General features: G+C 34.5%; 4 protein-coding genes across 4 annotated transcripts; 1 reads left to right on the plus strand and 3 right to left on the minus strand.

Moving 5' to 3' along the window:
- Window positions 1–301: 301 nt before the first annotated feature.
- On the minus strand, window positions 302–4,852 carry LOC115960517 (vacuolar protein sorting-associated protein 13-like protein). The gene is made up of 3 exons (XM_031079447.1): window positions 3,663–4,852; window positions 963–1,042; window positions 302–855 (listed from the first exon to the last, which is right to left on the minus strand). Exons 1-3 carry the CDS (start codon window positions 4,518–4,520, stop codon window positions 723–725), a joined length of 1,071 nt encoding a protein of 356 aa, XP_030935307.1. The 5' UTR covers window positions 4,521–4,852; the 3' UTR covers window positions 302–722.
- Window positions 4,853–8,088: 3,236 nt separating this feature from the next.
- LOC115960302 lies at window positions 8,089–12,747 on the plus strand. Its single transcript, XM_031079122.1, has 6 exons — window positions 8,089–9,051; window positions 9,634–9,796; window positions 10,620–10,796; window positions 10,901–10,984; window positions 11,598–11,679; window positions 11,905–12,747. Exons 1-6 carry the CDS (start codon window positions 8,765–8,767, stop codon window positions 12,345–12,347), a joined length of 1,236 nt encoding a protein of 411 aa, XP_030934982.1. The 5' UTR covers window positions 8,089–8,764; the 3' UTR covers window positions 12,348–12,747.
- A 1,060-nt stretch (window positions 12,748–13,807) lies between these two features.
- On the minus strand, window positions 13,808–14,633 carry LOC115962276. Its single transcript, XM_031081184.1, has 2 exons — window positions 14,374–14,633; window positions 13,808–14,273 (listed from the first exon to the last, which is right to left on the minus strand). The coding sequence occupies exons 1-2, from the start codon at window positions 14,461–14,463 to the stop codon at window positions 14,130–14,132; spliced, it is 234 nt and encodes a 77-aa protein (XP_030937044.1). The 5' UTR covers window positions 14,464–14,633; the 3' UTR covers window positions 13,808–14,129.
- Window positions 14,634–24,260: 9,627 nt separating this feature from the next.
- LOC115960472 (60S acidic ribosomal protein P1) lies at window positions 24,261–25,838 on the minus strand. Its single transcript, XM_031079401.1, has 4 exons — window positions 25,732–25,838; window positions 25,524–25,621; window positions 24,716–24,931; window positions 24,261–24,495 (listed from the first exon to the last, which is right to left on the minus strand). Exons 2-4 carry the CDS (start codon window positions 25,590–25,592, stop codon window positions 24,439–24,441), a joined length of 342 nt encoding a protein of 113 aa, XP_030935261.1. The 5' UTR covers window positions 25,593–25,621; window positions 25,732–25,838; the 3' UTR covers window positions 24,261–24,438.
- Between the last annotated feature and the right edge of the window lie 1,251 nt (window positions 25,839–27,089).

The raw sequence follows: 27,089 nt of genomic DNA on the forward strand, positions 1-27,089 counted from the left end.
TATATACATCCAGGGTGATATGGGCAGGATAGGCAAAATCTATCCTTGTTCCATCCCCTCTTCATGACAAAAAAAACCCATGCAAAACGAGACTAATATGGTCAGAATGAAGGTATTTTGTCTTCCCTTAGGATGATTCAAAATAATTTAGTTATATATAAAAGATAATTGTATAAATGTGCAAAAATAACTAGTTGGTTGTCAAGTGTGTGGCATACTGCCATGCATCGTAACTTCTATAAACTATTGTAAACAGCATAGTGGAGGGAAAAGGTGTGGTTAATTCAATCATGAAGCAAAATGAGTTTAATTAATACATGGAAACTGAGTGGGTGTGATTAGAATAGGATAAAAGTCGGATTGTCCATACATTTTACCCTTTAGTCTAAAATCAAATTCCAGAACAGGCGTTACACATCAAATATCCTCACAGAAACTAAAAATGAAATCATCACTCCACTTTGAATGAAAAAATAAATATTCACACAATGTTGATTGGTTCTGACAATTGTAAGAATCGCAGAAGCTTGAAGTCCAACTGTGAGTTGACCCCAATTTCTTCCATACAATAAACATGGTTGTAAATAGAACCAAACGCTAATAGAAGAGCACTAGTGCTATCACAGGGAGAAACATCAAGTAGGAGGTTCTATCACAGACCATTAGCCCTATTAAATTCAGAACTTTTAAGTAGCAGTTCCATCAGGCTTGAGTCACTTGACTTATCTTTGAGTGTCCTTGTGGCATTTGCTGTTAACTTTTTCTCCATTTTTCTTGCCTGTAGGGAGACCTTTGATAAGGATAACAGATGAGCCTCCTTTTCTTGATTTTCCACATGATCTGGGAAAAGGCAACCTGCAAGACAATCATAATACCATGTATTTTCAGTTGGCATACAGGCAGCAATGCAAATTGAGATAAAATAACATCAGAAACCTTATGCAGCTAGCAAGTGTACTTGCCTCTTTTTAGGGACTTGAATAAGATCGTCAGTTCTTTCTTTATAAACTTCTTCTCGCACATCATTCTGAGGATTCTGTCCCTGCAAAATGCAGTAGAGGCAAATATACAATTCTTAAGTCCATACAATCAGGATTTCTCTCCAGTTAGAACCATTAACAGCTCATAGTATTTTACATCCTCTAAAGGAAGGGAATAGAGTTTTCAAGGAAAAAAAAAATCAGGAGAATTCAAACTCTTAAGTTATTCACTGCATAAGGTAAAGTCATGGGAGTAAACCCCTTCATATAGTCATGCATGATGCTGCCATTGGTAGCTTTATAACCAGATAGGCACTAACTAAATTGGGATGAAAACTAACTCTATGCAACTGAGGGAGGAAAAAAATTAACACATTCACTTGATTGCTTATTACTAGTTAATTAAGTCAAGCAAATTCAGAAATATAAAGAGGTCAGACAGAGAGCTTATTCCTCAACAGTTACAAGGAAAGGGGGTGGGGAAAGGATAATAGCTTCAACTGACAACAAAACAAAATCCTTCATGAAAATTATGGCTTTTTAATAATGGATGAATAGAAAAAAATGGAATGCATCCTTACAACACACAGGATAATCATTACTAAATAGAGAAAAAAAAATACCACTCAAAATTTATTTCACCATTGTAATTTTGTCAATAGATAATGCATTTAACAATGAAACCTAGTTATAGACAATGTCAAGTAAGCATTTTGAAACACAAAAAGTCAAATAGTCTGTCAAAAACCAGAAAATTTTATGCGACATTAAAATGAGGAGTCAGGAATCAGTAAAGACCTCATGCTCAATATGATAGATCAAGGCTGTCTAAAGGCAGAAGGATGAATGTCAGCAGCATTTAATCCAGTCTTTGAGTTAAATAATTGAAGTTTCAGCAACTATTTAAATTCATTTGTACCTATTAATTCATCCAACATATGTAATTACATGAAAGATCAGAAAATTTTTATTACCAAATAGGAGAATGTCTAACTTTTAGTTTCTAGGCCTCCTGGAATAAACAACCTCAATAAGATCCAACATTAAAACTTATATATCACCAACAGGAACACAAGGAAAACCTAAATCAATCCTACACATTGCTGCAATCAAATACCTCTTCTAAGTTCAATTTGTCTTAATAATTTAATATGAAACTATAAACGCTTGAAAAGTCCCAAAGTAAGAAAAAATGATGAGGTACCACAACAATAAAAAGAACATGAATTTGCTAGATGTGTCTTAATTACATTGAGAGCAACACAAGGGAAGAAAAAAGTGTATTTCTGGATAAGGTTTATCTTGGAAAACAATTCAATTAAAAGTATTTTATTAAGCAGAATGCTGTTGCAGCCTCTTAAAATTCACAAACACATCAACCAAAAAAAAAATTTGTTAGCAACATTGTTTATTACATATTAAAAAAAATGGCATAAATAATCTGCTAAGAAATTGCTTATTACGTTCAAACACTAATCAAATGATTAGCAACATTCACATCATCACTCAGAAAAGTGCAAAGCAATTTGCAGCTTATATTTTATGACACTATAAAAAGCCATAAATAACGTAATTTAAGCATTTCAAGGCAGAGGATCTGGGCAGTAGGCATAGATGCTTGGTCATACTCTCAACAATGCTTATGCCATATGCTCCCTCTCATATTCTAAAAATGGCCCAATAACTTCATCATATAAGAGTGACATCATGTTAGATAGCAAACCAATCATCTTTATTCTGATGCTTGCTGGTGACATTCCAACAAGCATATGCATGATCAACTTGTCAAAACTCCAATTCACATTTGTCAAGCACTTCACAAACCTTGTCTCCGTCAATGTTGAATGAAAAACTATCCATAAAATACAAACTATTAAAGAAGAAAAAATATAAGATGACAGTTTTTCAATTAGATAGAAAAATGCTCAAAGCAAAATACACCAATAGTCACTAATCTAAGATTGGGGAGGAAACTTATAGTTCAATATAATTTTCAAGTCCAACCACACTAAAATCATTAAAATGTTCACATGAAATCTAGAAATTCCTATGGCATGTAAAATATGAGAAACGGAATCATTCAAGCTTAAGTCATTGTTTCAAAACAGACACCAAACTCACAACACATGCCAATACAAGCTAAAAAGAAGGTAACTAAGAGTTCAACCTCTAGCTGTAAATGACTCAGACCAATCATATAGAAATTTAAAGCATGACAGCTGCATATGAAATACTCAATTCCAGAATGCATTCATCTCACAAATCCAAACGAGAAGATAATGAAATGTGCTTTAACCATTATCAAAACCATCCCTCCCCAACTCTGGATCGTGAAGTTTCAAGACAAAACATTTCACCCAATCATCATGAGACTCATCCTCACATAAATTGTAAGACAAGACGCCATCGAAACTAACATCCTAAACATACAATAACAAAAACCGAAACCCAAATTATCAGATAACTACAGAAACCACAACAACATATTCACCAAAACAGAATGCCATTGCAATATGATTTTTGCACACATGAATACTATGACATCCAAGGCACAAGCAAGCAATCAAATCATACATACAAACACACCAACATCCTAAACTACAAAAACCACAAAATTCAATCAAACATAACTTCCCAACTGCAAGCAAATACATATACATAGAATCAAATCAAATATCTTACTTCATTGGAAGCCTCTATAGAATCCGAACCCAAAACTTTCATTTTCTTCAAAACCCCACCAGCATTTTCATATTCATCATCATCAGGATCATCATTATCATCATCATTATCATCGTCATCATCACACCCACCATTCATTCTCTTCCTCTTCCTTCCAAAGTTCCTAACTTTCCATACATTCTTTCTCCTATACACAACCTTCTCACTCTTCCACACCCCAAAACTAGTATCAATCACCGTCACTTCACTTCTCGAATACCCCACTAACTCTCTCTTCTCCTTCTTCTTATTATTTTTCAACTTCATCTTCTTCCCCTCCTCCTCTTCTTCTTCCTCCACATTATTTTCTTTCACTTCCTTCAAACTGTTATTCGAATCAAACGAAGCCGTTGCTGGGGTAGTCACGTATTGGGGACTAGTGTTGTTGTTGTTGTTGTTGTTGGTGGTGGTGGTGGTTGTTGAGGTTAGGAATTTGGGGTTTGTTTGTTTCCTGGGAAACTTTTTCCTGGAAAGTTTGGAGCTTTGGATGTGATCATCATCATGAACACCGTCCATGAAGAAGAGCTCCGACAAGACATTGCTCATTAAACTGTACATTTGTTTGTGTTGTTGTTGTTGTTGTTGTTGTTGATGAGTACTGTTTCGATGGAGTCGGTCGTGGTCGGACTGAGTGGAGCCAGAGTCGGAGCGAGTGGACTCGGTAGGGTTCGGGTTCGGGTTTGGGTTTGGGTCATGGTTGAGGAGGAAGTGGTCGAGGTTGTTTTGATCATCGTCGGAGGTTGTCGGGAAACCTTTGTTGGACCGGAGACGGTCGAGCCAGTTGGACCCGGACTTGCCGGGTGGGACCGAGCAGAGCATTATTATTGTTGCTGTTGTTGTTGTTGTTGTTGTTATTGTAAGAGTGACACGTGGAGGAAGGTGAGTGGTGGGAATTGGAGCGGTTGTGTGTAAACCCGAAGAGAGTGTTGAGAGAGAGAGAAAGAGAGAGAGGCCTGAGATAGGGTTTTGGTGTTTGAAGTTCGAACTTGAAGAAGGTGAAACTCCGATTGCAGATGGAGAGAAAGAAGCTTGAGGAGACTCGAGAGAGTGGGCACACCTGCTTTACCTCCACGTGGCATAGTTTGATTTCATTAGAGGAAATCAACTGTTGGTCTGTCGGAAGGAAAGACAAAGCTTTTTTTTTTTTTTGGGGCCCAAAAAAAAAATTGTTACCACTTACTACCAACTAAACTTAGAGCATTCTCATTAGGCTCTTCAAACTAGTTTGATGCTAACAATTTGGCTGAAAACCCTAAAAAGCGTTTTGCATTAGACTCCTCAAACTAACTTAACGAGGAATAGTCACACGTTACTTGTGGTGAGATGTTACTCTTGGCCAATAATAAAGAAAATGATTTTTTTTTTAATTCCCCTTTTTCTCTGCATTGTATGCTACCATCATTAAACCACCTAAAGATCTAAGCACCACTATTCGAACCAACATCAAACCTATAAAAAAAAAAAACAACCGTTAAACCCATCAGATTCGAAAAGATTGTCCGAGTTGAAGAAACCCATCAAAAATCCACTTCGAAAACCCCCATCAACAATTCGTATGTGATTTACTGAGTTAAAGAAGACTCAATTGTTAGGCAAAAATATGATTCACAGTCCCAAATCAAGCTAAGCAATGGCACCAAGAGGCAAAGGCCAAGTGATGATTCCAATGATGGTAGCGAGGAAGATCGCTAGTGAATTTTGCTAGGTTTTGGCTAAGCTAGGTTGTGCCGGATGGCTGTGGATTTTGGTATTAAAATGTGAATAGGAAGTTAAAAAAAAAAAAAGTATAGTGATATAGTATTGAAACCAATGTATGTGTATTAAAAAAAATGATAGTTGAACTTTATTAAAAAAAAAAGAAAAAAAAAGTTGAGTTTTTTGGGTTAGTTTAGCTAAATATTTAAGGAGGCTGATGTGAATACTCTACACCACAACATTTGTTGCAACTATCCACATGTCTGATTCTAAGTTGTGGGATAAAAAGTGATGGGTTTATGTGAAAATGACAGACAACTAGTTACAGTCTACCACATTGTGGCAAAAGCTATGACTTAGTTTGTGGTACTAGAAGTCTAAAATGATTCCTGAAATAAATATGTCCCTCTTTTTTAAGATATGATAGAATTTCTAGATTTGCTCCATGTTTTTTGTTATATTTATTATCAAGTCAAGATGCCAATTGATTTTTTGTTTAGATAGGTTTTGAATCTCATATATTTTATTTTACGATAACAAACGACTTTACCAATTAATTTAACTGAAACCCACACTTCTCACTTCTTTTTAACTTGATGGATAAAATAACACACGTAACAACCTTTTTTTCTTCTTTAAAAAAAAATTTATTTATAATAACACACACACAACAATTATAACTAGTTATGATCTTCTCTTTTCTCCCATAATATAACCAATATCACACACTCCACCACAATTGTCTTATGTTATATACTAAGCGGTGAAAATATGGTAGATCTATGTTATAATGACAGACAGTTAATTACAATCTGTCACATAAAACAATTGTGGCAAAATGTATATAAAAATATGTGATATTGGTTCCCCCACAATCAAAATTCACTTATCTAGACATCAAAATTTTTTTATTTAAGTTTAAGATTAAATTTATTTTTTACTTTTGCAACAACCCTTGAAATTTATGAGGATTGATTTGGAAAAGTATGCAAATAACTTATTATTTGGTATGCATTTGGGAATTGTTGAAAAAAGTTTTGTTTTTTTGCCTTTTGTCTCTCTTTTTTTCCAAATAATATAGCTTTAAGCTTTTTTGGAATAAACTAGCTTTTAGATTTTTGCAACAAATTTAACATAAAAATTACCAAAAACTCTATATTTTGACAAATAATATGCAAATAAATTATCAAAAATAAGAAATTCCTAAACAAACATGCAAGAATCTTTAAGGATAGGGTCACATAGAGCTTGAAATGACACCGACATGGTGCTGACCAAAACTTTTTTGAGGGTTAAGTTAGCACTCATAATAATAATATATGCGATAGACATAATGATCCTGGAAATTTTTTCATACCTTGGCATGGCCAGTATATGGTGTTTATATAATACTTTGGCCGTCACTCATGACCTTAATTTACCATACTCCACAATTTAGGTCATAGAGCATGTTCTGATGAAGGTTTATGGTGGATATTTCGAGTTGTGCATCATCCACCATTAATGGGGCATGATGAATTTCAGACGATGATAAACTCACTCTCCTAAATGGGTTATGCTTTTCTTGTCCATCCTGATTTCTAGATTGGATGACACTTTTTCTTTTTTTCGGCTAAAAGATTTGGATGACACTTATTGGATGATTTGGATCCTATTATCATTAATTATTCTATTTTATGAAAAATAATAATCTATATATATAAAAGTGAAAAATGACCTTGCACCATTTAATAGTGAACTAATGGCTAAGATTGAAAGTTAAAAATTCACATTTAATCTCAGCCTTTAAAGTTAGAAAAAATTTAACCTCTCATTTTTTTTTTTGTGACTTTTTCACCTTTCTAGCTATCACACATCTCATAAACCAATAATTGCAAGGCATCTAAATCCAAATCTATACATCCAAGGTTGCACCACATGCAATTGCTCTCAATAGTTGAGAGTTTATAAAAACCATTTGAAAATGGTTAGGACCAGATAAAGTTACAAAATTTTTGCTACTCACTATGTGGCAAGTTGTGACTTGTGAGTAGTAGAGATGTCATGGTGGGTCCATTTGGATTAACAACTCGCCATGTGACAAGTTGTAGCAAAAATTGTGTAACTTTATCAAATCTTAACATTGTTGAAAGTTGGCGAATTGTGACAAAATGTGTAACTTTATCTGATCCTAACATTGCTGAAAGTTGGCGAATTGTGGCGAAAATTGTGTAACTTTATATGTTCTAAGTTGTGGCAAAAATTATGTGACTTTATCTAGTCCTAACATTGCTGAAAGTTGGTGAATTGTGGCAAAAATTGTGTAATCTTATTTGTTCTTAGCTAGTTGTAACAAGAATTGTGTAACTTTATCTAGTTTTAACATTTGTGTGACTTTATCTGGTCCTAGCATTGCCGAAAGTTGGTGAATTGTGACAAAAATTGTGTAATCTTATCTTGTCTAACATTGCTTACATGGCTTAATGTTGGCAAATTGTGGCAAATATTGTGTAACTTTATCTGTTCCTAGTATTGCTCAAACAACTTTCAATATCAACATATCCTTATCCGAAATAACAACCTTCAACCTTCTTTTACTCCCTTGTACAGTTGTTGTACTGATGTAAATACTTTTTCTTTTTTCTTTAAATACCAAGTATTAACACACGAAAAGGGGAGAGAAGGTTTCTTAAACTTAAGAGTACTTCGTATTGTCTCACTCTTGTATTTACCGATGTAAATACAAAGAGACCAAACGCCCAAGGATTTCCCCAACGCTAAAAGCAAGAGACCAAACTCCCACAAAACCCATGCACCTTTGCTTGCTATTCCCACAAGAGGCAAACCAAGAAATTATTTATTGACTTTAATTTGTCCCCATGTTTCTGTATGCTAAATCTCTCTCGTATCTTTCTCTCCTTTGTTCTGCACAATCCAACTATTATTTGGCCTTTGATTCCTCCTCACATTTATTTGGTTACCCCAAAACCTCAAAAACTTCTCCTCCACCAATTTCAACGTCAATATTATTAGTGTTGTAACTTTCTCCAAGCCATTAAACGACATATATTATTAGTTTGATGAATCATAAACTAGCCTAACCTTTTCCTTTCAAAGCCTCTTCCCACCGCTCATGTCTCAATCAATACCCAAATCGATATGCGCAAACTTTCTCCAATCTTCTGGTTTTTCACCAAATATTTGTGATATTTTTTTCCTGGGTTTGACTTATTTTTTGCTTTTTCAAAAAAAAATCTTCCATAACCTGGCTCTCCTTCAATTTTTTTCACACTTAATACTATCAAAATCTGAACTTTTGTAAATTCTAATTATTTTCCATTATTAACTGGGTTTTGTTTACTTCTTCTTCTCTTTGTTCTAAATGTTTTATGGCTTTAATTGAGGTTTTGGTATTTCTGGTTCCAATATGTGTAGCCTTTGTTTTTGGAATTCTCACTGGATGGGCTTGGAAACCCAAATGGGCAATCATGGGGAGTGACAAATTGAGCTGTTTTGTGTCAAAAGCCATTGACTTATCTTCTCCTTCATCACCCTTAGCATCGGTTATGTCTCCATTAAAGGGGTTGAGGTCAAAAGGCAGTGAAGCTTGGACCTTGAATACTGGGGAGGATAAGACACAATCTTCTGCACCACCTAATGAATATGAAGATTGCAGGTACTTGAGATTTATTGGCTTCTCTTTATTCTCTCCTCTCTCTTTTTTTTTCTTTTTTCTTTTTTCTTTTTTTGGTATTATTCTATTACTATTTGATTTGTGAGTTTGCTACTTTTTGTTCAGGTTCTTATTTGAGCATATTAAATATTTGTCATTATATGTAATTTATCATGAACATAGGATCTCTAATGTCATATTGATTAATGATAGTGAGTAATTCAATTTGTTCTTTTATCATGAAATCCTAAGACTATTTTTCTACCAAGAATTATTGTGAGGACTCGTATAATTCAAATGGCCTAACTGAAGATAACACATTTGTACCTGCATTTTTCTGTGCAGATGATTATGGGGGCATTTACTCTCCAAGGGATGCCCAAATTCTCAATCGTATAATGCTATTTATACAATCATGTTTGGTTGTGTGTGTGTGTGTGTGTGTGAGAGAGAGAGAGAGAGAGAGAGATTACAATTTGAACTTAAGGCGCATTTTGGCATCCTTGGAGATTAAATGCCTCCATTACCTTCCTACCCAAACATTATTTGAATCAAATATCTTACTGGTTGATTCTTCTTGTTTAGAATGTTGCAGCCCAATGAACAAAAGCCTAATTTAGTGAACAAGGAGGATTTAGAACGTTTATGCCAGCTTGTAGAGATGAAAGATGGAGGTCCTCCTTGGATACAAATGATGGATCGTTCTGCGCCAAATATGAGCTACAAAGCATGGCAAAGAGATCCCAAGGTAAGTTACCTTTTGTTTTGGTTGAAGAATTTCTTCAAACCTATGAAGTGGTAATTTGAACTATCAATTGAACTATAATATTAGGTCTTGTGCTAGAGCTACATCGGATTTGTGATGCCCCAATTTGATTGATTGTGTGATGTGTGTGGGTGTGTAATGAGTCCCACATCGGGTATTTACTAGGTAGATCTGGGCTTTATTAACAACTACAAAGAGCATCAATTGTGACTAATCCTTTTAAGGTATAGTGCAGATGTAGCTAGCGCTTTTCCTTGAGTCATTACTTATAGTATCAGAGTCGGCCCGATAATCCTGAGTGGGGCTCGGAGACACTACCCCACAAAGTGAGCCCTAATGAGAACATTAGGGATTTAAGTGGGGGAGATTGTGATACCCTAATTTGATTGATTGTGTGATATGTGTGGGTGTGTGATAAGTCCCACATCGGGTATTTACTGGGTTGAACTGGGCTTTATTGACAACTACAAAAAGCCTCAATTGTGACTAGTCCTTTTGAGGTATAGCGCAAATGTGGCGCGTTTTTCCTTGGATCGTTACATATGGTATCAGAGCTATGTCCTAGCTGGAAGTGTGGGTCCCACACGCAAGGACGCGTGAATCCCACATCGCCTAGGGAAGCACATAGGGATGTGCTTATAAGGAGTGACCTTCCTTTAATGTGTAGAGGCATTTTCCCCCACTGCTGTGTGCTTTGCGGGATCGTCACAGGATTGCATTCAAATTAACTCTTTTCTTCCATAGAAATCTTTAATTATGTCAATAAAACTGTATGTGATAGTTTTTGTCTTGTTTGGGTTGTTAGCATGGTCCTCCACAATATCGTAGCAGCACTATCTTTGAGGATGCCACACCAGAGTTAGTTAGGGACTTTTTCTGGGATGATGAGTTCCGATCAAATTGGGATGACATGCTTGCATCTTCTACAACTATAGAAGAGTGTCCCACCACGGGAACCATGATAGTGCAATGGATACGGAAGGTGAGACTTCCCTAACCATTTTGACCCATCAATTTTCTTTATTTTTTTACTGATAGATTACCTTAGTCACATGTGCTTATCTTTGTCAATGCTTTGTGGCACAGTTTCCCTTTTTCTGCAAAGATAGAGAGTACATAATTGGTCGTCGAATATGGGAATCCGGAAGATCATATTACTGTGTCACAAAGGTATGAGGATAAGTCTTTTTTTTTTTTTTTACATTAATTGAATTAAGTAATAATGGTGACAACAGGAACATGTGTGTGCTTATGTAGGACTTGATTATCTTTTTTAGGAACTGCTTGTGTGAATTAAAAGTGTTTTGTATTAGGGTATTAATTTTGGTATTTGAGTTCAACCACCGATTGATATACTAAAGAAGTCATTGCCATAGGATTGTAGGGTGGCTGGAATGTGCTTTTATTGTTTTATACAGGGAAACCTTTTCATCATAAGTAAAAATAATTCATATGAGATGTATTTTTGGGGATAATGTTGAGCAACCAAGTCTCACATGATCGTGGGATAATTGTGGCCTGGAAGGAAGATAAGGATGGATGGAAGGGCACTTCAGAACAACATATAAATACTCTCAAATTAGCAGTCAAATGGTTTTGGGACAAAATAGGGGTGGAAATAACTGATATGATGCTAGTGAAAAGAGACGAATGATCGGATATTAGAAAGCACTTGAAGGAAAAGAGGGCTCTCCTGTGTCATTTTCTCTTTGTGTTTACATTTTTATTGCAGCTCAGTTTTTGAAGCTCTAATGTTAACAGCCATCTGTTTTTTCCCCTTTAGGGAGTACCTTGTCCTTCTGTCCCAAGGCGTGACACACCGAGGCGTGTTGACCTTTATTACTCAAGTTGGTGCATTCGAGCAGGTAAATCATGTCACTTTTCATTATTGTAATAAATTAATTAGTATCTTTTTCTTGGTAATTTAACTCACTCATCCAGTAGGATTAAAACCAATTTGAAATTGATCCCAAAGTTGTTATCGAACATATAGATAATTTGTTTGCCAAAAGTATATTTGCATTCTGTGTAGTCCTAGACTCACTAATGGATTGTTTTAACAAAGTTTCATTTCCATTTGACTTAACCAGTGGAATCAAAAAGAGGTAATGGCCAGCTGACTGCTTGTGAGGTGCTTCTCTTCCATTATGAAGATATGGGCATCCCATGGGAACTTGCGAAGCTTGGAATACGGAAAGGAATGTGGGGAGCTGTCAAGAAGATTGAGCCTGGTTTTCGTGCCTACCAAAAAGCAAGAGCATCAGGTGCACCACTCTCTCGGCCAGCCTTTATGGCTCAGATCAACTCTAAAATAGGTCCAGAGTACCTGAGATTCTTGGGAGACACTGAAAATTTGTCAGAGATACAAATAGCATCAACATCTGACAAACCATCAGGGAGGAACATACCAAAGCTACTTATTTTTGGTGGGGCTATCATACTTGCTTGTAGTCTTGATCGGGGACTCTTGACTAAGGCAGTGATATTCGGAGTGGCCAGAAGGTTTGGAAATATAGGAAATAGATTTAAGTAAAGTGCTAGAATCTATCCGAGAATGTGAATGGTAACTTATATCTTGTATGAGTTAGCTTTATTTCATCCTACTCGAGAGAGATACTCTATCAATATTTTATGTCATGCAAACTCTTTTATGGCTTGTTTGAATTGAGGAGGGAGGAAAGGGGAGTAGAGTAGAGTAGAGTTAGTTGGAAATTACTCTACTCTACTTCCCCTCAATCCAAACAGGCCATTAGGAAGGATGAAAGGTTATTGCTTTTCCTTATATTTATTTGGTACATTGTGCCTGCTACAGTCTCATCTAGAATACAAACACATTGTATCGCTGTAAATACTTAAAGCAGAAATTTTGTATTAGAGGCTGCCAGAGTGCAACTAGTTCAGGGTTTATAGCTTTGCTACTTCCAGTTTTTTCATTTCTTATGTTCATCTAATTTCATCTTGGTGTGAACTTTCTCCATGAACATCAGAGTAATTAAATAAACATTATACTTTATTGCATAAAATGCTTGTACTTTTTTTAGTTGGATTTATCCCTCATTTAAACTTAAAGACTTCTTTAGTTATTTCTTTATTTTGATAATTCGATTGTTAAAATGGGGATGGGGGGATTTGAATCCTAAACATCTCTATTGGAAACATCAAGAGGAGCCAATTGAGCTACAAAGTATAAACTACAAGACTTTTTAAAAATTATTTGATTTGATGCAGTCATGATTGCGGAGGCAACCTGAGGCCATGCTTCTCTATGACTGTATATAGCTCCTCAGGCCATGCTTCACTATATCTGCATATATGGTTCAGAAGCTTTCGTATTGATATCTCAAAAGTGAGTGTTTAAACATCTTATTTAAGCCTTGTGAGTACACCATGTGTGAGTTTGGATTCAACGTTTCCGCTGAATCCTGCGTTGTGTTTTTCTTTTTTCTTTTTTTCTTTTTTTTTTTTGCTTTCACGCGTTTCAGGGAGGACACAAAATTTACTGTTCATGAGACAAATGTTATTGTTCACGCACTGTTCCGATACTGTTCACGGGTCCCACGATACTATTCACCTATTTAAAATTTATTTTGTTACAGTGTTTTCAGTTTTCAATTTCAGCAAAAATAAGTTCAATCCAAACAGACCTCATGTTTTGATTATGAAAGCCTTGCTTCTCTAAGAAGCTCTCTATAGGCATCAATATCTTCCTCAAATCTTTCCCCCTACACCTTGCTTGATACGAGAATTTTACACAACTATGTGGCAAAACACTCTCCAAACAGTGTTATCTTGCCAAATAATTATTAAAATGATATTATTTTAAAGAAAGAAAAAACCTCTATTTGAATATTCTTTTCCTATGCTTCCTATTTATTACTTCTCTGTTAAACAAAGATAATGGGTCACCCAATACTGTGTAGAAAACTAGAAATATACTCCATGCACGAATCATTATAACCTTGCTTGAAAATTCATACATTGAATATTCTGTACTTCTTGCTTTTGGTTGGATAATATTCTGCACTTTCTTTCTTAACTAATTTCTCCTTGTAAAACATCCAGTAGTTAACAATTAATATGGCAAAAGAATTTTGGATGATTAAGCAAATTATCTTTGACGAACTATTGTGACAGAAATAATGATGTTGCCATCGGAATCACTAATATTCACATAGCTGCTAATCTGCTATCAAGAACTGAAATACCTTTGAATAATTATCTTGAAGGACGGATGTTTCAATATCATGCCACAATTATTTGGCAGAAAGATATAATATTCATAATTCATGCTAACTAGGCAAGCCAAGCAGACCTATTAACGATGATGACCCACCAAGGTTTCAAAGCAGTGTAACCCATCAAACTGTGGTGCTAACTTTGGCATCTCGATCTTCTTCACTTCTTGCTTTGCTTTTGCCACCATATTTTTCATAGATGCCTGAACCCCACCTTCATGTTCCTGAATGTAACACTAAAATAGCTTAGCTTATAAACTATACCAACAAAAATAAGAGTTGAAGTTACAAGATGAAGGAAAAATCATAGAGTGGCTCTGTTACCTTAGGTCTATAGTGGTTTATATTAAAGAAATAAATCCCAGCAGCAACAACAACCGCAGGCACTGTCACGTAAATAGTTCCGGAAGCCATTGCAACCTGGAGAGCTTTGTTTGATTCTTAGAGAAGAGACAATATGACCTTTAGATGATATATATCTTCAGAGACTTTAGAGGAATGAAGAAAGTAAAGCAAAGGAATGCGAGATGCCTTGGTGGTGAAGAAAAGCAACGAATATTGTTGTGAGAGGAAGGAAATGGGAAAAAGAAAAAGCAGCAGAACAAAACTAATTTTTAAAAGAGCACCTGATTTGAGTGTGTATTTATTCAAATTTATTGAAAGCAAAAGTGATGGATTTAACGTCTACATTATTTTGGACATTTCGTGGGACTAAAGTATCATGCATACAACCAAATAGTTAACATCTTTGAGTTTACATTATCCAATTCTTTTTATGCTGAGAATTTGGGTTCGAATCTCACTCCCCATTTTGTGCATTTCTAAAGAGATAAGTACAAAGGCTTGTTAATTATTTTAGTCCCTTCATTTAGTTTGTTAGGCCAAAATTGTTAGGAATTCTAAAACGAAATTCACGTTGCCTTTTTACATGTATAATTCATATATAAAGATGCCTCATCCAGAATCAATCAATCTATATCTATATAATCTATATATTATTACTAAAAGTTAAAGCGTAGCGTTTAATGCCGCTGCTCTCATGTTACGCCACATCAGCTGCCACGTCATTTTTTTTTTTATAAATATAATTTGTCCTACAATTTTAAAATGGTTTTTACAATTTTCAGCCATATAAATGCAGTCCACTACTTATTTATTTACTTCCACTATCACCCTATAATAAATCCAATCCACTACTTATTTATTTACTTTCACTATCAACTTTTATTTAATCCAGCACACCTTTTATTTATTTAGTTCCACTATCAAGTTCAACCCAAAACCTTTTCAGTTCAGTCTTTTAGCTTAAAGGGAAAAAAAAAACGTTGAAGCCTTTCAAGCTTTAGGGGTTTTTTTTTTTTTTTCCAATTTTCCTATAATTGTTTTTAACATTTATTTTTTTTTAATATTTACCATTCTCCAACCTTTCTCTCTCCCTTACCATTTCATCTCCCCACTACCTCTTCAATCTTTCTCCCTCTCTTACCTTTTCATCTCCCTGCTACCCTCTACATTAATATCATTCTTCTTCTTTCCCTTCATCTTCCTTTATTTTTGTCTCTTCTTATTCACATCATCTTACTATAAATTTGTTACTATCTCTTCTATTCTATGCATAGTTTTCCCTCACCAAAAAAATGGTTCTCTCTCTCTCTCTAAATTTTTTGGTGGATTTTTTTTACTTTTCTTGCATCTCTACTTTAGGTTGATAATTTTTTATATTCTTTAAAACTCTATTTTGGGTTAATGCGATTTAGTTTTTTTTTTTTTTAATCTCTTTGATTGTTAAATGTTATCCTATTGCGTTCTAAAGAATTAAATATAGCATATAAAAATATAATATTATTCTATTACATAGCATGATTTGGATAATTTGGAATTTATTCTGTTACATAACATAATTTTTTATAGTGCTGAATTTAGATGTTAAAATATGAAACTTTAATAATTTTTGTTTATTTTCTAATCCTTTGTGGTGGACAAAGTACTCTTAATAATGGTATTAAAAGTACTCTATAATGCCATTCATTTAAAAAAAAAAAAAAAGCAAAGGTTAGCCAAACGAAAATAATCGGATAGATGACAAATTTTAACTTTTGCAATTTTATTTTTATTATTATTATTTTATAACAATGCCTGTATAGAAATTTAATTCTTAGATTTTGCTAATAATTGTTTATTTGATAATATGTTTTGGGTGACCGAAATTATAATTTCTACAAAGAAAATAACCTTAATAGATTATCAAAAACAAAATTTTATCCAAATATTGGTTCAATTAATCATTGTTAAGTTTTTTTTTTTTTTTTAGTTTACGTTTTTTTGGTGTTTTGGATTGTTTCTATATTACATTTATGATTGTTCCTATAATAAATAAAAATATAATTACGAAATACATTACTCATTATTAGATTAGTTTAAATTGTAAATTTTTTTAATAAAACTACCATTAAAATAATTATCACGCGCAACGCGAGGATTTGCGGCTAGTAATATCTAAAAGTTGAAACGTAGTATTAATGTTGCTACTCTCTCATTGTGCCACATCATCCACCAATTTCCAACTCTTATTATCATTTTAAACTCTTCTTCTTTTTCTTAATTTCTCACTTCCTCCAACATTTTCCCCTCTATTTTACCTTTTTATCTCTCCACCATTCTCTACCCTACTGTTACACTTCCTCCATCCATTCTTCTTCCTTTTATTTTGGCTCTACTTTTCCCCATCTTCTTTACAATATATTATTTTATCTCATTTAATCCATATTTTTTCTACACAAGAAGGTGATTACTCTCTCTCTCTCTCTCTCTCTCTCTCTTGGTGGATTTATAATTCTTTCCTGCATCTTTACTTTAGTTTAATGAATGAAATTAATAAAGATAATAAAATTTTAAAAAGAGAGTAAGAATTGGAACCATTTGGTCCAGTTCAATTCATTTTGGTCTACTTCGGTCTTTGGTCCATTTTATTCCAGTTCGGTCAAATTCGATCTAATTTGGTCCACTTCAATCTATTTTGGTCAATTTGCTTCATTTCAGTGCACTTACCTAAGAATAAGAAAAGAAAGATTTAACAAAATAATTTAAATCAAACTACAAATGATGGAATTTTTTAGATGCAATGTCTAAACAATATGTTAATTTCTTAACCAGAGATTTAATCAAAGATAACTCCATTGATAACTCAAAGATATCTTCTTAATACAATATCTCAAAATAATAGTTGGAGGACGGCAAGAAAACACAAAGATAACTTTGGCATCAACAAGAAGTAGATAACCTTATCCAGACTACTGGAGAAACTTTATTGATTTAATGTAAGCCACGTCATATGAAGTGACAGAGTAAGCATTCATATTCTTGATTTTTCTATGTTATCTTACTTTCATTTATCATATTTTTGATATGATGCACTACTTGCACTAATGGCTCAAATGACTTACTTCTTGTAACTTGGTGGATAGAGCATAGGATAGAGGCCAAAGAATTGATGAGTTGGGAATCTCTGTCATCCATTCATACTCCTTATAAAAAAGAAAAGGTAAACTATTTTTACGATGAAAAAAAATATTTTCTATAAAAGTGATATTAAAAATTTTCGTTAAACAAATTCATTAACTAAACAATAATTAATGGACATGTTAATCCCTTCTCCTTTTATAAGCTTGTGCAAAACATTTTTAGAATCAATGGATAACGACTAGGGAAATAGATAAACAAAAAACATGTGGGTAAAAGTATTGCCAAAACATTTTTCATTCTTGTTTGTCCTTGCATCATGATATAATTCATTTTATACCAAAATACTAGGCAATTTAGTTATATACTTATATGTGTTAGAAAACTCATATAACACTACTTTATCTTGAAGAGTCTATGCATGTGTTAGAAACTCAAACTCCCTTAGTTTGTTGGCTAATTTGCTAATAACAAAAAAGGAAGTCTTATAAAATTGCTTTAAGAGAGAGAGAAAGGGATGACGATTATAAGAAAGAAACATAGTAAAGCTGTTTTTTTTTTTTTTTTTTTTGGGGGGCCAGAAACTTTATCTACTCAAAAATAGTAAAAATTGGGTTCTAGCCTAGCAAACATATAATGCACAAATTTATTACCAACAAGAACTTTATGACTCAATGATATTATCTCATTTAATCCCTCTCATTCCCACCTCTTAAGTTGTTATGAGCTAAAAAAAAACATTTGACAATCCCCTCCAATTGGCAATTGAACTGTGTGTAGGATTGATTTTCGAATTTCTTGTTACATTTACAAGTGAATAGTTAGTTAAATAATTAAATTTCGAAATAAATGAATGGTATAAACATTATTGTTTTGAGTAAAAATACTGAATTAAAAATTTTGAATTAACCCACTCAAAACATTCATTCTTAGCTACAATAATCTCAAAACCCCAACAACTTATATTAAATAAGAAGTATTAAGAACCATTCAATTAATTATTTTAGAAAAAAATATATGAACTGCACCTGAGGTGCTGTTCCTTAAGTTATCCTTTTAAGATTTTATTATATAGCTACTTAACTAAAAAAATACATTTCCATCCATAAAATAAAAAATTAAAAATAATTAAAAAAAAAACCACATATTGAAATTTTAAGAGAGGAACCTAAGAAATAGCACCTAAGTACTATTCCTAAGTGTTTTTTTTTTGGGGGGGGGGGGGGTGGGGGGGGGAATAGGCTTGAATATAAACAGAACAAAACATAGCAATATTACAAACTGGCCACAGAGGCCAATGTCCTAGCTACAAGCCTAAGGTCAAACCGACCATTAACATCCGACACAAGCAAATTAACTAAATCAACAGAGGGTGGGGCATCAAAAATAACAAAATTTTCCCTCATAGAGCAACCCCTCCTAGCCAAAAAAATCGGCACATTTGTTCGCCTCCCTAAAAACATGGACCACCCGAGTCTGCGTGAGCCTTGACAAGAGGGACTTGCAATCATGTAACATAGGGGAGTGTTTTCTGTTAGAACAATTAGTGCTGTTAAGCATCTCCACTATTACTTTGGCATCAAATTCCACTTCAAGAAAGTTTATTCCCAGCTGAATGGCTGAATATAGGCCATCTCTCAACGCCCACAACTCAGCCATCACACTAGTCGTAAACCCAATAGATCTTGAAAAACCTTTAATCCAATTCCCCTGACAATTCCTAATAAGGCCTCCACCACCAGCCTTACCTGGGTTACCGAGGAATGCACCATCAGTATTTAACTTATGCCAACCCGATGAAGGTTTAGTCCAGCTAACTGAGATGGTGACTTTGGATGCTAACTTCTTAACTTTACTCACGCAATAGAAGTATTCCTTAGCTTGGCTAGTGCAGACTCTATCAAGTATCGGGCTTGGAATGGTGTTATCAAAAACCACATTGTTTCAATTTTTCCATAAAGACCACAGCAAACAGAAACAAAGTGGACCAAGGTACTACACATTTATGCCCCACCGTGCTCAAACAATTCATTTTTAACCAACTATCAAAATTTTCAGTAAAGGAGCTTACAAGTGAGGAGGGACCTCCAGTTTTCTCCAAAACTCTCAAGCAATTCAACAATCCCGAAGAAAGTGCACAATGGTTTCATCTTGGCATTTGCACACTAGGCAGACCCTATTACAGTTTAAACCCCTTAATGCCAAGACATCTCTCACAGGAGTGCTACCATGCATGCATAACCAAAGAAAATTACTAATCTTAGGTAAAATATCCAATTTCCATATCCACTGCCCATGAAACTGAGTGTCTAAGATCTCTCCTTGGTTAGCAAGTTGATAAGCCGATTTGATGGAGAATTCCCCATCCTTTAAGTACTTCCACATGATAGTATCCTTCCCATCCCCAAACAATCAGATTGGAATAGCTCTAATCTTATTTTTGATACACTCAGGGAGGTTGAAAGAAATGATCCCCCAATTCCGATCATGTCCACATCTCAAATCAGCCACCTTCATGATTTGCCCTTCCTGCCTTAGAGGACCTTCGATCATGGCCCTAAGAGAGTCACCATTAATCCAATTATCTAACCACACACTAACTCCTGTGCCATTTCCTATTCCCCAGAAAATTCCTTTCTTAAAAGTGGGAAATCCAAGATTGATAGCTTTCTAGTTTGGAAAAGAAGGGAGTTTCTCCAAATCTCTTGACCTCACTCTCGATGAGGAGCAATATTTGTTGAGGATTACTTTTGCCCACGGAGCCTCTTGCTCTTAATACATTCTCCAATTTAGTTTTGATAACAAGGCTATGTTTTTAGCTCTAGCCTCTTGTATCCCTAAACCCTCTTCTTCCTTGGATTTTACAATTTTATTCCATCCCATATGCATTCTCCTCTTTTCATTTGTAGAGCCCCATAAAAAGTCCCTATTAATTTTATCCAATTTCTCACAAACATGTACTAGCAACGTTGCCCCTTACATCACATAATTTGGGATGGCAAACATGACTGATTTAATGAGAACAGCCCGACCAACGAAAGAGAGGAATTTTGTTTTCCACCCAGCAAGCTTACTCATAACCCTCTCCGCGATGAAATTATATGGATTTCTAGAGATCCCTCTATGCCTAAGGGGAAATCCCAATCTCTCACACACTTCCTCCTTCAACTCATCATTGACATTCGGAGAAAATTATACGAGTGATTTGTCCTGGCTGATTTTTTGTCCAGATTCACAACAAAATTTCTCAAGCACTTCCATCATTGCATCACAAGCACGAGGGTCCACTTTGCTAAATAGGATGATATCATCTGCAAAAAGAAGATGGGAGAAGCCCAAGTTATCCTCTAAAGCCTTCAAAGGGACCCAATCACCATCCACACATTTTTGTTCAATAAGGTGTCTCAAATATTCCATAAATAAGATAAAAAGATAAAGGGACAAAGGATCCCCTTATCTTATACCCCTTGTAGGTTCAAAAGACTCCAAAGCACCCCCATTAACCAAAATGGAAGTGCTTGGAGATGTGACACAGCCCATGATGATCCTCGATAATTTTAGGGGAAAGTGGAAGGCTTGCAGTACTCTATAGATGAAATTCCATTCCAACCAGTCATATGCTTTTTCCAAATCCAACTTCACAGCCATGTAGCCTATTTTTCCTTTCTTTCTATCCAGAGCATAAAACAACTCTTGAGCGGGAAGCACATTATCAGTGCCCCTACAGCCAGGAACAAAAGCTGTCTGCACAGGCGAAATTAACTTAGCAAGATGGGGTCTAATACGACCACCTATAATCTTCGAAACAATTTTATAAACGGAATTGCATAAGCTAATGGGCTTGTAGTTACTCAATGATTCAGGATTTTGGCATTTGGGAATCAAGGAGATTAATGTCTCATTTAGGTAGCTCGGCACAACCCCTCAAGCAAAAATTTGTCTTATCTCCATACATACAGAATTCTTAACTTCTGTCCAGAAGTGTTGGTAAAAACCTGCATGAAGCCCGTCGGGTCCTAAGTTTTGCCTAATTATTTTAGTATCTTCTTGTCTCTGCAAATGTTCTCTTAACCCCAAATCTCAATCATTCCAATATATAATAATAATATATCAGAATTTCTTGTGCATCAACATGAAAAAAAATAGAAAATTAAGGAAAAGAATATGAGATTGTATTGAATTAATTTTGACTAACTTTTACAAGACATTATGGTGACTAACTCAAAAAAAAATCTCTAATAAGGTACAATGGTTTCAAAACAGTGGACACCATCAAGCTCAAGTGCGAACCTCGGATTCCTCTGCTGACTCCGAGGTTGTTGGAGGGGGGCTTTGCTAACTTGACTCGGTGGTGTAGTAGAATTAGAATTCCCTTCTCCATCATTGTTCTTCATTGGACCCAAAGGCTTTGAGCTATGACCCATCGAGAAACTCAATTTCTGGCAGAGAGCATCAAAGGAGCTGAACATAGACATCATTGATGATTTTGATGAAAAGAAACAAGGAATGCAATTGCAATTCAAAGAAGTTTGTGAAGGTTTTTATGATATGCAAAACGAAGAGTGTATTGCTTTGTTTGTAGTAATTTTTGTGTGGAAAAGGTTGTGGTAGGAGGAGGTATTTAAAGGTTGAGACTTTTAGAATTTGAGATAGGATTTGGATTCTGTGGAAACTAGAAAGAGCTGGAAGGAAACTAACCAGTAACTACTAGGATAATGTAGATTAATCGTTTGAATCTTGACCCTCAGTGATGGAAACGTGGACGGCTTAGATGGGATTGGTTGGCCGGCCCAACGGATTAGAAAGGGAAAAAAAATGTTTTGACACACAAAAAAAAATGTATTACCACAAAAACTTACCAAACTTTTGTCACAATTAGTTGGACGACCTATTGGATTATTATAAAGGAAAAATTCTAAGACTACAATAATTGACACAATTTTTGCTATAATTAGTTACATGGCAAGTTGTAAGCGATAAAAAAAAGTGATAAAAAAAATTGTGGCGAATTGTGACAAAATTTGTGTAAATTGTTGTGGTCTTAGTATTTTTCAAAAAGAAAGTTGAGAAGGTTAAGGAAGAATTGAGAGTGTTTGTTTCACACGTTATGACTAATTTTATTGGGGAGTAATTATAGTATCATATACTAAGTCACAAATTTAACTACAATTATCCTATATGGCAGATGGTAATTGATTTTCTGTCAATTTTACGTCGATCTAGCTTGAGTTATCTAGAATTTTTGTTTATTGGGTGAAGAAGAGTTATGACGCGTAAGAGATGGTAGTTTTTGGGTATGTACCTGTCGGCAGGTGTTGTGGACCAGGGTGGAAAGAAGGAAAGTGGAAAACCATTTCTCATTTTTCTCACACGCGATAACTGATTTTGGTAACACGTTTTCATTTTCATGGGGGAATCCCGGACCTTAATTGGCCAAAATAAACCCATAAAAACACGTCTTGGGAGGATGATGGAGTTTTCATTTCCAGGGAGAATCCCAGATCTTAATTGAGCAAAATAAACCCATGAAAAACACATGTTTTAGGAGTATGATGGAGATGTCAGAATAGAGACAAGGGAGGGTGAGAAAAGAGAAATATCTCTAGATATCTAAATTGTTTGGTTGGGGCAATTAGATTGAAGTTTTTTTATCTCCTCAAAACAATAGCATTGGAGAATAGAGGGGGTAATTCTCTCCACCCCTTTAAGAAATTTGAGTCTTTAATCTTTTGTCTCAAAACAAATTGTCTCCCTCCCAGCAAAATTTTTAGTAGGCTTGATTTTTGTTAAGATATTTCATAGAATCCTTTTTTATTTTTGTTTTTTTTAATAATTACAATAGGAGATAAAGATTTCAACTCTAAATATCTTTATTTAGAAAAACCAAAAAGTGAAGCTGTCAGTTAATAGGATTCATTTTTATTTAGTGAAATAAAAAAAATCCCTACAATTTTCACTCCTTTCTGTAAGCTGTTATCATCTTTAAATTCCAAAAACTAACCATTTCTACTCAATAAATGTGAAACCAACCTCAATGTCAGGTCTACAACAATCAAGTAGAAAAAAGCTTTGAGCAGAACTTTTTTTTGATAAATCTAGAGTCTCAATTTTTTTTCACAGATTATTGTGCTATGCCCTGTTGAATCGCTCAAGCCTCAAGCTACTAAGGAGGACCATCACAACACAGAAAATTTAGGTGAATAATCTGCCAGAGATAATATGATGATAGCCCATGCTTATTTTAAGGAATTTGAGATTTTAAATTCAACAAGCAGATTTGAGCTCAGTTGTCTTGTTCAACTTATAGGCTAGCACCTGACCCATTGTTCAAACAGAAAAGAACAGAAGAGAAATGAAGGAATTTGGTGAAATGTAAAAAGAGAGATGAAATTAACATTAGATCCAAAGGATTGTAGATATTTTAGGCGCTAAAAGATGTGGAGTTTTGGCCTCTAGGCCCTGACAACCTCGTCTCACAAACAAAGTTCATGTCATAATAATCACCAAATGGCAGTAGTGCTCATTTAAAAGATCAAAATTCAAGAAAAACAAAGAAGCAACCCAATATTGCAAAGCCCATTATAGTGCTTTTACAGGACAAACGGAACAAAATGGTCAGCCATTGTAAAGTGGATTCCAACCCACTACCCTCCATTTTTTCTTACTCAGATGTTCATCATAAGAAAATCAGAAATTCTAAGTAAATGAGATGATTGCGCTGCTAATAACATTCAAAGGAACAAACCCAACACTTAACAAAATAGATATATTCCAGCTAGCTGTGAATTATAACTTTAACGTATTAAATAGCCATGTCAACATAGAGCGATTTCATATAATTTATCAAAAACCAGGCAAAAATTAAACTGTGTGGCCACTCTCACTCCTAACCTGCCTAGCAATAAAAGAAGACAAACTGGTAGGAAAAACCTAATCAAATAAACCGAATCCCAAGTCACCATCATCGCTCTCTTCCTGTACCTCTTCCTGTTTACATAACCAAAAAAGAGAAGCATCAGAAGCTAAGATTTGTACTCAAAATAAGAAAAGGCAAAAAGCACCTAAAGTATCAATCTTTTCTGCTATTCCAAGGCCACTTTCTATTCTTATTTGGGACAATGGCTCAAGTCAATCACTAGGTCCAGTGGTTCAACCAAAACTTATACAAACCAAGTATCATATCAACTAGGTTTAGAGTAATTTATACCTTCTTTTCCTCAACAGCAGGGGCAGCTGCAGCAACGGCACCACCAGCACCGCCAGCAGGGGCAGAAACAGCGACTGGAGCAGCAGCACCACCAGAACCAGCATTCAGAATAAGGTCATCAATGCTCCTCTTCTCAGCAAGCTTTGCAAACAGGCTAGGCCAGTATGACTCCACTGAAACTCCGGCCGCTTTCACCAATGTAGCAATCTTCTCGGACTGTTGAAGAATTATATTACAATTTAAATCATTTCAACAAAAAAAAAAAACAATTAACTCTACATCAAATACAAGGACACACATTGAATTCTAACAAAACGTTTCATTTTCAACCTCAAATTAAAACAAATTCCAACCCACCCACCCAACGCCCAAAAGAACCATTAATAAAAAGCCATAAAATATGATACAAAATTCAAATCAATTTGAAGAATGAGTCACAATGCAGCAACCTCACATATAATTATATACATATATATAATCCCAATAAACTTCAAAATCACATTAAAGTTTTCTACCATTGTTCTGGGTTTTGAAATCAAAATATTGTATTTCAAATAAAAATGAATATTAAGTCCAAAAAAAATTAAACCAAATTAGAGGAAATACAATAAACTCTAATGGGTCTCAAAAAAAAACCCGTATAACATATATTTATATACACACAAATATCGAATAATAAAGGGTCTATTATAATCTAAATTAACAATAATCCGCATTATACTTAAAAGAACATAGAATCAAAATATTTAACATAAAATTGCACAAAACAAATAAACCCAAAAAAAAAAAAAAAAATTGTGGGACTTACAGTGATTGCGATTCCATCGTCATGGAGAAGCAAAGAGGCGTAGGTGCAAGCGAGCTCACCGGTAGACATTGTCACAGCGCTCTGATTCACTCTAAAACCTTAAAATTTTTCAAACAAAAAAAACTAGTTCAAAACTACTATTTCAAAAACTAAAAACTATTAAGAAAATAAAGTCAGAGAGAGAGAGAGAGAGAGAGAGAGGAAAAACCTTGAAGAAGAGGCAGCGCTGAAATGAAGCTTTGGGAGGGGTTAGGGTTTTGTGCACTGTGTATATATATATATAGGTTGAGATTTAAGGGTGCTAGGGTTTTTATTTTAGCGTTACCTGTTTTTTTTTTTTTTTTAATGGGCCAGAGTTTTGAAAGTATTGTCAGTTTGACTATTATGGATAGGCCCACGTTTCCTTTTCTTCTTTTTTTTGGGAGGCATGGGACTAGGGGCAAAAGATTGGGTCGGTAAAGATTATGATATGTGTTTACTTTTAATCATGTTCATGATCCGTGTCATATTACTTGGATATGCTACAAATTTGGGTTAAGTATGAATGGTTTAATGGGTTTTCTAATCTGTTCTTTCTTTAATTAATTAATTTTGCAAATTTTAGTTATAAATATAATTTTTAGTCGGTTTTTCTATCTTACAAAAAAAAATTATATATATATATATATGAAAGGCTATTACATAATCATTACGATATTTTTAATAGAAAGCTTTATAGATTTATAATAAAAAAATAATAACAAAACTTGAATAACAAAAGTATTCAAAATTCTTTAAGAACCTAACTATTCCTTCAAGTATGTGTAATCTTCTTGTCCCATACACGTTGGATTATGATAGGGAAGAATCCCTTATAATGGCTCCAAGAAGCTAGTCAGAGGTTTTGAATTTAGGATCTCAGGGATATCATAAGGTTTTAAAAACCACTAAACTAACCTCATAGGACATATATCATTTGTCAATGAGATAGAAAAAGATGTAGACAAATCTTCAAGCCAAACAACACTGTCAAAACATTCTTTTGCAAAGTTTGCTAAAGCAGCAGCAAATTAATTCCATTCATTGTCATCATAGGGAAAAGACCATTGAAATAATGTTAATTTTTAGACCAGTTATGCAATTTACAAAATGAGGTTAAATTTTATATGGAGTCAAAATAAAACCTTATATTGAAACCCGTAAACACAAACCTGTGAAGGGGCTATTCATTGTATAAGAATCAAATTCCATGTAAATTTTTTTTTTTTTTTTTTTTTTAAAGGGTCAACGAAGTTGAAGAACAATAAGGCTGCGTTAGGCATTGTAATTGAAAATGTCTCACAACTTTCCAGGCACTGAATGTATTTTGCACCCAAAAATAAAATAAAAAACATGTTTGGTTGGTATTTCGGGACTTGTGAACTGCATTTTGCCCATAATTTATTTTCCAAATTGTATATTAGTTAAAGCGTTGCATCTTACATCTATGATCTATCCAGTGAAGAGCATTGTGAACAACTGGTAAAAGTTTTGCAGCATTAACTTTTTTATACAGGTACATAACTAAAGAATGACAAGGGAACATAA

Source organism: Quercus lobata, chromosome 9 (genome assembly GCF_001633185.2).
Source record: "Quercus lobata isolate SW786 chromosome 9, ValleyOak3.0 Primary Assembly, whole genome shotgun sequence".
In the NCBI taxonomy this organism is placed as follows: Eukaryota; Viridiplantae; Streptophyta; class Magnoliopsida; order Fagales; family Fagaceae; genus Quercus; species Quercus lobata.

Coding starts and splice junctions, on each gene's coding strand:
- LOC115962276 (XM_031081184.1), bottom strand. CDS start 14,463: ATGGCTTCCGGAACTATTTACGTGACAGTGCCTGCGGTTGTTGTTGCT. Junction 14,274..14,373: donor TAAACCACTATAGACCTAAG/GTAACAGAGCCA, acceptor TGTTACATTCAG/GAACATGAAGGTGGGGTTCA.
- LOC115960517 (XM_031079447.1), bottom strand. CDS start 4,520: ATGCTCTGCTCGGTCCCACCCGGCAAGTCCGGGTCCAACTGGCTCGAC. Junction 1,043..3,662: donor CTATAGAGGCTTCCAATGAA/GTAAGATATTTG, acceptor TGCATTTTGCAG/GGACAGAATCCTCAGAATGA. Junction 856..962: donor ATTCAAGTCCCTAAAAAGAG/GCAAGTACACTT, acceptor ATTGTCTTGCAG/GTTGCCTTTTCCCAGATCAT.
- LOC115960302 (XM_031079122.1), top strand. CDS start 8,765: ATGGCTTTAATTGAGGTTTTGGTATTTCTGGTTCCAATATGTGTAGCC. Junction 10,797..10,900: donor TAGTGCAATGGATACGGAAG/GTGAGACTTCCC, acceptor TTTGTGGCACAG/TTTCCCTTTTTCTGCAAAGA. Junction 10,985..11,597: donor CATATTACTGTGTCACAAAG/GTATGAGGATAA, acceptor TTTCCCCTTTAG/GGAGTACCTTGTCCTTCTGT.
- LOC115960472 (XM_031079401.1), bottom strand. CDS start 25,592: ATGTCTACCGGTGAGCTCGCTTGCACCTACGCCTCTTTGCTTCTCCAT. Junction 24,932..25,523: donor ACGATGGAATCGCAATCACT/GTAAGTCCCACA, acceptor ATTCTTCAACAG/TCCGAGAAGATTGCTACATT. Junction 24,496..24,715: donor CTGCTGTTGAGGAAAAGAAG/GTATAAATTACT, acceptor TTATGTAAACAG/GAAGAGGTACAGGAAGAGAG.